The 12,474-nt window shown below is 50.1% G+C and overlaps 1 protein-coding gene across 2 annotated transcripts; it reads right to left on the bottom strand.

Annotated features, from left to right (window-relative positions):
• Positions 1 to 3,862: 3,862 nt before the first annotated feature.
• IGFBP3 (insulin like growth factor binding protein 3) lies at positions 3,863 to 11,926 on the bottom strand. 2 transcript variants are annotated; one of them, XM_040259794.1, is made up of 5 exons: positions 11,391 to 11,926; positions 8,252 to 8,478; positions 7,658 to 7,777; positions 6,528 to 6,664; positions 3,863 to 4,965 (listed from the first exon to the last, which is right to left on the bottom strand). In XM_040259794.1, the coding sequence occupies exons 1-4, from the start codon at positions 11,806 to 11,808 to the stop codon at positions 6,539 to 6,541; spliced, it is 891 nt and encodes a 296-aa protein (XP_040115728.1). In that variant the 5' UTR covers positions 11,809 to 11,926; the 3' UTR covers positions 3,863 to 4,965; positions 6,528 to 6,538. The 2 variants fall into 2 exon arrangements, with proteins under 2 accessions (XP_040115728.1, XP_040115729.1); XM_040259795.1 differs by having other exon boundaries at positions 11,409 to 11,926.
• Between the last annotated feature and the right edge of the window lie 548 nt (positions 11,927 to 12,474).

The following is a 12,474-nucleotide window of genomic DNA, read 5'->3' as shown; positions in this document are numbered from 1 at the left end:
CTGGAGGTGCTAGTCAGGTAAGTTAGGCAAGAGAAAGAAATATAAGGCATCTAGATATTGGAAGAAGTAGAGTTGTGTCTGTTTGAAGATGACTTGATCTTATACATTAAAAATTCTAAGGAATCCACTAAAAGATTATTAGAACTAATAAATGATACAGAGTCAGTATATAAAAATTAATTGCTTGCAATAATCAAAAAATGAAATTAAGAAAATTTCACTCACAATAGTATCAACAAGAATAAAATACTTAGTAGTATATTTAACAAAAGAAATACAAAATTTGCATTCTGAAAACTACAAAATAGCTTTAAAAGAAATTAAAGATGAATCACAAGCTGGAACCGAGATTGCCAGGGGAAATATCAATAACCTCAGATATGAAGATGATATCACACTAACGGCAGAAAGTGAAGAGGAACTAAAGAGCCTCTTGATGAAGGTGAAAGAGGAGAGTGAAAAAGCTGGCTTAACTTTCAACATTTCAAAAAACTAAGATCATGGCATCCAGTTCCATCACCCCATGGCAAATAGATGGGAAAAAATGGAAATAGGGACAGACTTTATTTCCCTGGGCTCCAGATCACTGCAGATGGTGACTGCAGCCATAACATTAAAAGACACTTGCTCCTTGAAGAAAAGCTATGACAAACTTAGCATACTAAAAACCAGAGACATCACTTTGAAAACAAAGGTTTGTCTAGTCAAAGATATGGTTTTTCCAGTAGTCATGTACGAGTGTGAGAGTTGGACCATAAAGAAGGCTGAGCGTTGAAGAATTGATGCCTTTGAACTGTGGTGCTGGAGAAGACTGGAGGGTTCCTTGAACTGCAAGGAGATCAAACCAGTCAATACTAAAGGAAATCAATCCTGAATTGGAAGGACTGATGCTGAAGTGAAGCTTCAATACTTTGGCACCTGATGCGAAGAGCTGACTCATTGGAAAAGACCCTGAAGCTGGGAAAGCATGAAGGCAGGAGGAGAAGGGGACGACAGAGGATGAGATGGTTGGATGTCATCAACAACTTAATGGACATGAGTTTGAGCAAGCTCCGGGAGATGGTGAAGGACAGGTAAGCCTGGCGTGCTACAGTCCATGGGGTCACAAAGAGTCAGAAATGACTGAGTGACTGAACAGAGTACAAAAAGGCCAAAACCCAACTGCCATTTCTGAGGTTCTGGGAGCAAAAGTGGGGGACTGCGCATGATCCCTGCACACCAAGGGGGTGGCCGGACCAACTAAGCCACCCCTCCAGCCCGCCTATCGGCCCCTAACCTTATCCCATTCAAAGGGCAGGCGCACCCACTCCTCTGACCCATCTCAGGAAGGCAGCAAGGACCCTTATTACTTGCTCTCAAGCCCTGGTGCTGCAGCAGGAGCCCCAGCCTGAATTTCTCATCAGGCCTCTATTGATTACGGAGTCCAAGGACCCAAGCTGGTAACAAAGGGAAGGGACACCAGCAGCAATGATGCCTTGGACCTTACTCCTCCCCCGTGCTCCCCTGCACGCACTCCCCACCAGCAGCACGGCCCACTTGCTTTGTCTCATTTACTATGTTTCTCTACAAGAGCAGTGATCCTGTGTTTTGTTCTCTGCATACAGACGGTTCTAGGATAGAAAACGTGGACAACATGACAGGTGGAATGTGGGGCTGGGAGAGGAGGCCAGGCCATTCTCAATGCTGTGGGTGTGGCTGGGCTGGGGTTGTGGGAGTGGGAGCCTGAGATGGCCATGGGGGCAGAGACCTCACCCCCAACTTTGGGAACAGATGCCTTCCTGGGCAGTGGGCCGCCCCTAGCCCACACCCCAGCAGGAGACTTTGGTAAATAAAAGGAATTCATTCATGTTCACTATGGAAGTTGTTGAAATTGTAATGAAATCGAAACAAAATAAGATTATCTGCATTCAAAGTATAACCAGGTTACCATCTGGGTGTATTTCCCTTCAGTTGTGTGTGTGTGTATACATAATGTAATTGCATTATGCTTTTCCTTTCCCTCACCATGAGCATTTTTATGTCTTGTTAACATCAAAAACATTTTAGTAGTGGCATAATATTCCTTTCTACAGAGGTTATTTCAGTTTAAAATGTCCTAGTGGTCTCTGGGCACATTCCAATTAGGCCTTTCTGCTAAGTTTCTGTACAAGTTTGGTTGGTTCCAGTTTGGACCACGTAAGAAAATGACTCTGGACAGGTTGCCTCATCAGAGAAGCCCTGTTTCATGACACCCATGTCAGCATCAGTGACTGAGATTTACCTAGTGTGTTCATTTTCTGGTTGAATCCTGGCAAAGGTGTTGTCATAGCAACCACTTGGCCTTGGCCTCGGTGAGTAGAGAGCTCCATCACTCATCTCCTTGTGCCCTTGGGGGTGGTGGCTGGGGACCTGCACTCAGGGCTGGTGAAAGCTGAAGCCTGAGGGTGGAAGGTCTACCTAGGTGACCGAGGAAGGGAAGGTATGGGGCAGAACCAGGTGAGTGCAATTCACGTGCTTACTGGACGTGGCAGGAGAGCATTTGGAACAAAAGGTGACCACAGGTGTGGAAGGAGGTGGAGAATAAGGATAAGAAAGGGCACATGATTTGGGGGCTTCCAGGAAGACAAGCCCAGAGGGCTCATAGAGTCAGCATCCTGGGCAGCTCACAGCTCATAGTTGCTCCAAAGGGCCTGCCAGGTTCCTGCCCAGGTCCCCAGGACCACCTCCCACACCCCTGGTGCTGAGCACCCACTGAGCTCCCTGCTCATCACACACAGCCTGAATTTCTCATCAGGCCTCTTACCAGTTTCTATTGATTACGGAGTCCAAGGACCCAAGCTGGTAACAAACTGGTAAGAGGCCTGATGAGAAATTCAGGCTGTGTGTGATGAGCAGGGAGCTCAGTGGGTGCTCGGCACCAGGGGTGTGGGAGGTGGTCCTGGGGACCTGGGCAGGTCCTTGGACTCTGTGGTGCAGGGCCCACCCTAGATGTTGTACTAACAGGTCAGTTACGGTTCTAAACAGGAGATTCCTTGATGTGCATTTCATCCTTTGATGCCCGGAAGTCACAGGCTCAGAACTTTGCCTGAAGAGGCTCTGTGACAAGGGGCAACTGTTCCAAGGCTGCGGAGAGGGGACGGAGACCCTGGAACCCCACCCAGTGTCTCCTGGGGTTTCTCTCCCTTTCTGGCCTCATCCACTCCCTTCTCCAGACCAGAGAGGGGTTGGCTGAGCGGATCACAGGAAAAGATGTGCGGCTGAATGCTCCAGAGTGTTCCATGCCTTCTCCTGCTCAGCCAGGAAGGCTGCCCAGAGTGGTGACAGACAGGACAACAGGGGACACAATCTAAAGGCCACAAGGGTCAGGTGGCCACTCAGGTCAACAAGCTGGCCTCTTAGAATCAGAGGCACTGCAGACATGACCCAGCGCCCCCATGGGTACCAGCAAAACCCTGGGGTGGCTCCTTGGGTTCTCTTGCTAGAGACGCAAGCAGGGAAAGTTGGAAAGTTCCAAGTACAGCCGGAACACCATTGCCCTCCTGTTTGTTAGTAACACAAAAACTGGAGGAAGGGGGATTTCTTTATGGTAAAAATTTTATTTACTATTTATAAATACATTGCAAGACAAACTTTTCAAAAATACTTTTTTTTTTCTCAAAAACTTAATTAAAAAAATAAAGGAAAGCTAATAGGTAGGCGGAACATCTTTGAGATCCCTTTGTGTTCTCCAGGAGGGCTGTGTACAGTGTGGATCCAACCAGAGGCTGCAGGGGGGTGGCCAGGGACCCCTCCCCGCTCTTCTGCAGACTTGGGAGGGCGCCCCCTGGGAGAGTGGCTGAGCCTCGTGCACAAGCCCCCTCCTTCGGTCGTGGCTGTGTTTATATTCTCTAGCAACGCTTACAACTCATCTAGGATTATCTAGTATAGGTGCTATCATATTTGGACGATGACGTATATACTGTGAACAGTCAGGAAGAGGGTACTCTGTGTGTACTTGTGACTTAGAAAGAAAAGGAGGAAGTCCAAGTGCACCAAGCAAGGGCGATTCTCTGTGCTCCCAGTGTCCCTGACCGGCTCCCCAACAAGCCACTCGTCTTCCAGGTTATATAGGAGGATTATTTTTTATACTGTGCCAAGGAGGACAAAAGGGGAGAGATGAAAAGAAACCTTTTTTGCCTTCAAGGAGCTTATCCTCAAGAATAAACTTGCTCTTAAATGGCTGAGTGGGAAAACACTGTTTTCCGCAGTCACCTGGAGAGTCAGGATATTACTTGTGATGCCTCTGGCTGTTGCCCTGCCCCCTTGCCCCATGGGGCTTCAGCAAAGCCCGCGTCTTCATAAAGCTGCCTGACAAAGAAGGGTCAGAAATCCCCGCCTTTGTCGGTTTCCAGAGTTCCCTAGAACATTCTTGTCATTTTTTTTTTTTTCAAACAAGATTCCACTTGATTCTTTCCACTTGTTTCCAAGCAGTGCAGGCCCCTTGAAGATACAAAATATCTTCTTGGTCCAGGGACCGTGGCCCCGGTAGCTCCAGGTGGGTGTGTCGGGATGAGCAGGCATTAAAGGACAGGGCGTTCCTCTTCTTGATGAGGCCTTGTCTCGTCTTACAAGTGGAGACTAAGCGAGTCTACATGAGCAACACCCGTTGCTAAGGCATGAAGTGGAGGGTTGGCTGTGGTGAACAGGTGGGGAGGGTCCCAGGGCAGTGTGAGCTACGGCTGCACCGTGCTTGAGCTTACAAGTATTTTTATAGGAAGCAACGAGAAAAATCAAACTGCGTTTCACTGACTACTGGAAAGTGGAAAGATGCCAGGTTCACCATGTGGAAGAAAACTAGGCATTTCAAACATTTCTTTCTAAACTTTGGTTTAAAAAAAAAAATCAATTCACCACAAAAAGAAATAGAAGTCGAGGCTGTAGCCAGCTGCTGATCATGTCCTTGGCAGTCTTTTGTGCAAAATAAGGCATATTTGAGCTCCACATTAACTAAAACAGAAAGAAAAAGGAATGTGTTGAAATAAATCTCCCCCAAATCAAAAGAGCTCAACGCCCACCCTGGGATAATCAGGCATGACACCCACACATTTGGTAGAGCAGGGGCTCACTCTGCACTTTTTAATGAAGCAGAGAACTCCATGAGATGCCCATGATGTCCACTAACATAGTTGCCCTAAAATTACAATTATTTTTTTTAACTTGCAAGGAAACAGAACTGATCACTAAAAATGACAGTTTCTTCTGTTTACTTAAATTCATCTTGAGACCATGAAATATATTTATCTTTTTTTCTCCCAGGGGCTCTCAGTTATGAAAACAAAATGAAATATGATTTTATTCTTTCACACAATGGTTTGAAATTTCATTTTCATATTAGATTTTTTTTAAAGAAAATGATTCATTTATTAATGAACTTGCTCAAAAATCAAGGAAATCACAAGTCAAAACCAGTCACTAGTTTGCAAAGGAAATACCTTTCATAAAGCCTGAAAACAAAAGTTCAACAAAAAGTTAAACCAAAAATATGTTCATTGTCCCCATCCTTGCTAAAACCTGGGGCTGGTACCTGTTGCTTGAGGAGTTTTGTTCTGATAGTGCAGTGTTAAGTATGACTCATGGGCTTTAAGCGATACTAACTAATCTTTGATAAGATCTTTCATTAAAAGCGGTATTTTATACTACAATCAGATACACTTTCATCTTATTGATCTGATTTTTCTGTGGCTCTTAAGAGTGTCACCAAACAAAGTATAATTAGGACAAGGCCAATTTTATGTTTGGTGGTGCTGGTGGTTTGGTCAGCAAATCATGTCCAACTCTTGTGATCCCATGGAGTATAGCCCGCCAGGCTCTTCTGTCCATGGGATTTCTCAGGCAAGAATACTGGAGTGGGTTGCCATTCCCGTCTCCATTCATATTCGATTTAAGTAAACTTTATATTAAAATGATTACTAGTCATTGACTCAGGATAGCTGTAATGTATTTTATCAGAAAAAAAAATGCTACCATCTTTTAGAAACTCATTCTTTCAACAAGTGCTTTTGGATGAAAACAATTTACATGTGTAATTAAATGAACCATGAGGCTCATGGAGGAAAGCTTCACTTTGGAAATCTTACACTGCATGTGTAAGAATGTTTAAGTCTTGTAAGTTCTTTAAAATGAAGCGAAGTGTCTCCTCCCAGGTGTGCAGTGGGAAGAATCCACCTGTGATGCAGGAAATAAATGCAAGAGACGTGGGTTCGTTCCCTGGGTTAGGAAGGTTCCCTGGAGAAGGAAATGGCAACCGATTCCAGTATTCTTGCCTGGAAAATCCCATGGACAGAAGAGCCTAGTGGGAGCATGCATGCGACGTGTTTCTTAGACAACCTGGCCACAGACCCTCTTTCCTGTTCTTGTCTGGGCAGATTGAGAGCTCTGTCTTGTGTGTGGGACTGTCCTCCAGGCCAGTGCAGCTGCTGGGTCACCAGCCCCTGGGGTCTACAGGTGTCCCCTCCCACCAGGGCCAGGTCCTGTGTCCCCGTGGATCCCTGCCAGTCCCCAGCACTTACGTGGCCACAGTCTACTTGCTCTCCGTGCTGAGGCAGTGCACGTCCCCTTTCCCCTTCATGCTGAAGGCCGGGAGGGGCTGCCCGTACTTATCCACACACCAGCAGAAACCCCGCTTCCTGCCCTTGGAAGGGCGGCACTGCAGGCAGAACACAAATTAAATGAGCCCTGGGGAGGCCCCACCTTGGGGGTCCTATCAATGGGGCAGGTGGTCAGCACCCAGGATGGCTTCCCAGCGCAGTCCCTGCTACCCTCAGAAAGCACAACTGATCAAGGCCTTGTGTGCACCGCGTGTGTCTGGGGCCGTGATGGGTGGATGTGAGTGCCCCCCAAAGTGAGGGGACCTGGTGGTTTTGTGTCCCTCAGGGTCTCACAGGAGTGGACACTAGACCCTGTTGGCCCTGCAAAGTCTATCTGCTGAATGGGGGAGGCATGACAATGCCCCTGTGTATGTGGTAGCTTCTCAGGGTAAGTCTGCTGAATAAGTGATTAATAGAAATATACAAAAAGGCCAAAGAGACCTGTTCAGGGATCACTGAACAGGATGGGGCCCTCTGATCAAGGCCACTACCACCACTTTGAACATGGCGGTGCTGTTCTGTGATTAATTCTGTAGATACTGTGGTAGGAGTTGTCCCACTAAAAATTCAGTTGAGATGCTGTTAGAACATGATCTGAGATCTACACAGGTGTGCTCCCTATGCCTTCAAATGAACACATCTCCCACGTGTCTGATCCTGTACAGCTGGGCACCATCAGGAAGGCATGGGCGTACAAGGGTCTGACATGGGACCTCAGAAGAAGCTTCCTGCCATAGGACATCACATCAGGCTTCTTGGGAATTCTCTCCAATTGCTGATAAAAAATGTCCCTCCATGGTGCAATGCTAACATGTCCTGGTCCCTCTATGGCTAGTAAAGGGGTCCCAGGAGGCCTTACACTGCTTGTGGGTTGGGAAGGAGTCACAGACAGTGAGAAGACATTCATGTGAAGCCCCTCAGGTCTTGGATGTGGTGGGGGCGGGGTGCAGGGGCAGGAGGAGGGGCTGCAGCCGAGGACTCAGGTGGAAGCCTGTTCCCTCGTCCATATCAGTGGAGGAGGGATAGGAGCAAGTTGCTTGGATGGTGCTCACCTGCTTTTTCTTGTAGAAGCCCTTCTTGTCACAGTTGGGAATGTGGATGGCCCTGGGGCTGAGTGTGTTCAGGAACTTGAGGTTGTTCAGTGTGTCCTCCATTTCCCGGCGGCAGGGTCCCTGGGGAGGCACGGGTTACCTGGGAACTCTGTGTCTGATAAAACCCCATAACACCCAGGGAACTGACCATGTGCTCCTCGAGTATCTTTTGTCTGATTTAATTGTCACTGTTCCTGTGCAGATGCCAACCACAGCCCCCTATCTCTCTCATGGTTCCCCAGGGCAAGCTACAGAACTGGGACAGGGACACACAGGCCAGGACACTCAGACGCCAAGTGAACAAAAAGAGGCCAGCTTTGTGAGAACACTGCTCTGCCCAGCAGAGGTCTGAAGAGCAGTACACTGATTCTTATGGGATCTCTGCCATAGGGGAGGGTCAATATCCCTTCTGTAGGAGGGGCTCACAGCTGTTCGGTGCATCAGCAGGACCACCAGAGTAACTGCTGGACTCTTGAGTCAATGGTGACCCTGTGATCTCTGGATACCCAGGCCAGGTGGCCCCACCCCCACATCAGCAAGAGGAAAAGCTCTCACGTATTCTGTCTCATGCTTGGACTCGGAGGAGAAGTTCTGGGTGTCTGTGCTCTGAGACTCGTAGTCAATCTTGTAGCGCTGGCTGTCCTTGGCATGACCTTTCCTGATGACATCCATCTTGGTGTGGGCAAGGTGGGATTTGGAGTCGGGCACCCGGCGTGTGGTGGGGAGAGCCTGGTTCTCCGTGCTCCCCACGCTGTGCTCTTCTTCTGACTCACTGCCATTTCCTTGAAGGACACAAGGAGGCACAGACTTGACGGTCATTGATATTTAATGACCGTCTTTTCAAAATCTTACCATTTTGATCAAGTCTGATCCACACGGAAACGTGATTCAACAATTCCAAATAAGTTTAGAAAAAACACCGCAGTAAAGTATTATTCCATAATATTAGTGGTGAATGGTACTCCCTTGGCCTCAAGAAGTCATCTTTTAAAAATTAAATGTGATGTGCTTCTACAACATATGTGCTGCTCAAGAAAATGCTTTTCATGCTCTCAGCTTTCCCATATCTCTCACCCTCCACCAGGATGGGGCAGACCTGAGTCAGTGAAGGCTCAGGCCCATTCAGAAATCCGGTAGGGCTACTTCAGAGCGGGCCTCCTGGGTGTGGGACTTGTGGACAAGCGAATCTTTGCCCCACCTAGACTTGCTGCATCAGAAGCACTGGGGTGATGGCGGCACCTGGGAGTCAGCAAGCTCCAGGGATTCTGATTCCAGCCTGTCCTAAGCGGTACCAGGTAAAGGGCTCCGATGGAGAAACTGAATTCTCTGCAAAGCAGCTTTACCTCAGGCACCTGGACTCAGGAGGCCTGTCTGGTAGTGTTCCATATGGTGTTCACGGCTGCATTTCTTACTCACTGTCCAGGTAGGGTCTGGAACACTCAGGAAAGCTACACAGACCTTTTGCATCCTGGGGCACTGTCCTGGATGAGTCCTTTCTACCCCCTTTGCACAGGAGCAGAGGGGACAAGGACATTTCCATCTCTCAAGGCTTACAACCCTCTGTGCCAAAGAGCTTCACTTTGAAAAGGAAGCCTTCCTGCAGATCTCTGATTGTAACCAAGCTAATGCAGGCACACTTGCTATGGGCATTGGAATGTCCACAATGTCACTGGAATGTCAAGGACTCGGACTAAATGTACAGCTGATGTGGAGCCAGGATGCTCTGCCCATTTCTTTTCCTGGATGAACCTGGGATGTTAAGGGAGAAGGGCCAGTAGAGGGCCCCTTCCTTTTGTCTGGTTCTATGCAGCCACGACACTGTCATAGGATGGTTTTACTCTGACAAGCAGTGCCCTGAGGCTATCCTCCCAGGTGGGGCTCAGTTCACTACATGAGCCCGCGTCTACTACACCTGAGGTGCCAAGTGTACCGCTGCAGCTGACCTGTTCTCTACCCTCCTGAGAACACACCCATCGAGATGGCAGCCTGCTCACCCTCCTGGAAGCCCGCCAAGGCTTCTGGCTCTGGGCTCTGAGGAGCAAATGCCTTGCTCTAGCTTGGAGAATGCTTCTGGAGGGTTGAGTAGGGTTGAAAGATACTCTGCTCTGTTACAGAAGCTCTGCTCTCTTCAGGAGGCTCTTTGGACAGGTATGCTCACCAAGGTGTTTGGAGAAGTCCCCATTCCCTCTGGTTTTGATTTCCTCACCCAAGAAGAGAAACGGTTCCTTGAAGAGAAGTGGCAAATTTCCCAAAGGGTCTAGTGTCTGGGAAAGCACAAATTCATCCAGCTCAGATCTGATACAGTAAGTTTTAAATTTGGTTCCAATTTCCTTTCATCTTAGTTTTCTCTTTTCAGGGAGTACTGGGCCAAAGGGGAATGCTAAGAATATGTAAATGAATATATTTGCATTTCTTTTTCAAGAACTCTTGAGTAATTTCTTTTGGTTTCTTTCTAAGGCCTGCTGACAAGCACAAAGAGAAACCCCTTCCATTTAAGCCACAGATAATTGTCTTAAACTTTTGACTGTGACTTAAATTTACTTCTCCCCGCTCAAGTGAATTTGAGAAGTCACTTAGATCTTTTTGTAATTTTTTAATGAACTACATCAACCTATACTATGGAGATCCTATGACAATAATCATAATGCCTATTAAAGTCTGGCCCCAAACGATATCTGTAACAACTTCTAAGATCACTTTTTGAATTTCCAAAAATGCACAGTAACAGTGAAGTACTCACACAGCAAATGACCCAACTGCCCTGAGTGTCAAACACATCCAGGAATTCTAACAGTCTACTATAGCCAGTATATGGTTTAGGCAGTTGTAATTTTACCTTTTCACTAGTTTTGGAAAGGAAATAGCCTCACCTGGGAGAGGAAACCTGCACGGAGGGAAATTAGAAGGGGACTTCCATCCTTCTAGCCAGGGATGTTGGGGCGGGCGGAGGCTAGCCTCCTGTGCTTTGTCCAGCTGGAGGTTGGAGGTGGGGGCTTTTTCTCCTAGCCTTCAGCGATGTGGAAACTTCGTCACTCACAGGACTGAGGCTGGCTAAGCATGCTTCAAAGTTAGAGGAACACCTGCCACCTCCAGAGTCACTTTTTTCTGAACGTCAGGTTGTCCGACTGCAGAAGATATACCCGGTTCCCACTTCCCTAGTTTTGGGACACCCCTGGACGGGACACTGCTTTGCAAACTGTGGTCTGTGCATATCTTAGTACTTTTAAAGCCAGGTACCATTTCCTACAACGTGCCTGCCCACATTCCCGGTCCAAATGCACCCGGTCCCGTCCCCTGCACCTCTAGGTCCGCAAGAATCGTCTGCGCGGACACATTCGTTCTTAGTTCGTGGGAAACCCAAGTCGGAATTGGGACGCACAGTACACGCCCACATTTCCGCGCGGCTCCTGCATGAATGGCCGGAGAATCTCCTCTGTCCAGGACCTCTCCATTGACCACTAACCTCCAAATCTGCTCCCTCTCTTCCCAGGGAATCTATAATCCGTTTTCGCCGAAAGAGTTTTACAATTTACAAGAACGCGCAACTCAAAGAACAAGAGAGTAGAAGGCCGGTCGGGGAGGGTACCTCCGGCGAGTGCCCTCGCGTCTTGAGGCTTCGGCTTTCCCATGTACAACCCTTGGGGCGGAGGCACCACCTCTGACCTTGGCCCAGGGGTGCGCTTTGGCAGCGCATCTGGCGCGGGCAGCTCACCTGGCGCGGGCAGCAGGTACGGGCTCAGGCGGCCGACGGCGCTGGCGTTGGCGCAGAGCCCGCGGCCGTCCAACAACGCGTGTAGCGGGCGCGGATCGCCAGGCGGCGGCTGGCAGCGGAGGCCGGAGCCACAGCGCTCGGTGTAGACGCCGCAAGGCTGACCCTCGCGCAGCGCGCAAGTGAGACAGCAACCGCAGCCTGGCTCGCGCACCAGCTCGGCGCACGGGGGCGAGGGGGGCGGCGGCGCGCACTGGGCAAGGGCACGCGCGTCGCACGGCTCGCAGCGCACCACAGGGCCGGCGCCCGCCGTGCCCGCCCCGGCTCGTGCCGCCGGCGGTCCGCGGAGCAACGCCAGCGCGGTCAGAGCCGCAGCCCAGAGCGCGGGGCGTGCCCGCAGCATGGCGCCCGCCGCGGGGGCCGGATGCTCGTCCGGCCGCGGGGCGCGGGGACTGGGCGGCAGCGAGCTGAGCGAGGCTGTAGGAGCGGGGCTGGCAAGGGCTGGCCCTCAGCGTGGAATAGCTGCCGCGCTCGCATCTGGGCGGTCCGGGGAGCGCCGGCCGCTATATAGAAGCCGGGCGGCCGAGGACACGCCCCGGAACGGCGCGCCGGCTGCGGGGAGGGGAGCGGAGCGGGGGCGGGCCGGCGCAGACCCGGCTCCGCCGACCCGCGCCAAGCCCTGTGCTGCAGGGTCAAGTGCGGGGGCGCATAGCCCGCGGTCGCCGCGGCAGGCACCTGTTTCGCTACCGCAAGCCCGGCTCCCCCGCCACAACCCCTCCATTCCCGGAAACCTGGCAGCCCCACCAGTCTGCAGTCCCAGGTGCCTCCGGCCACCCAGGAGTCTTGGTCACCCCGGGATCTCCGGCGCCCCAGGCCACGCCAGCGGCTCCGACCTGGCCCACTCCCTTGCAGCCGCCCTTCCCTCTGTGTCCCAGGTTGAGGTCACTCCGCGTCGAAATGGTGTCAAGGAAACTGGTGAGCGCAGCTTCTCACCTTGTGTACTTTGCAAAGCTTTGAAAATTTAAATTCCTCGGGTCGGGGGGTGGAGGATGAATTTCTGAATGAGGAT

This window comes from Oryx dammah, unplaced genomic scaffold, assembly GCF_014754425.2.
Source record: "Oryx dammah isolate SB20612 unplaced genomic scaffold, SCBI_Odam_1.1 HiC_scaffold_18, whole genome shotgun sequence".
Classification (NCBI taxonomy): domain Eukaryota; kingdom Metazoa; phylum Chordata; class Mammalia; order Artiodactyla; family Bovidae; genus Oryx; species Oryx dammah.
The sequence above is the reverse complement of the archived record's forward strand: the minus strand, read 5'-3'. Positions and strand labels throughout refer to the sequence as shown.

Bases quoted from the DNA above. Each gene is read 5' to 3' on its own strand.
- IGFBP3 (XM_040259794.1), bottom strand. From the start codon at position 11,808: ATGCTGCGGGCACGCCCCGCGCTCTGGGCTGCGGCTCTGACCGCGCTG. The intron at 8,479-11,390 runs ATGCGCTGCCAA...GTGTCCTTCAAG, and splicing joins AGGTGAGCTGCCCGCGCCAG to GAAATGGCAGTGAGTCAGAA. The intron at 6,665-7,657 runs GTGAGCACCATC...TTCTGCCTGCAG, and splicing joins GCTTCTACAAGAAAAAGCAG to TGCCGCCCTTCCAAGGGCAG.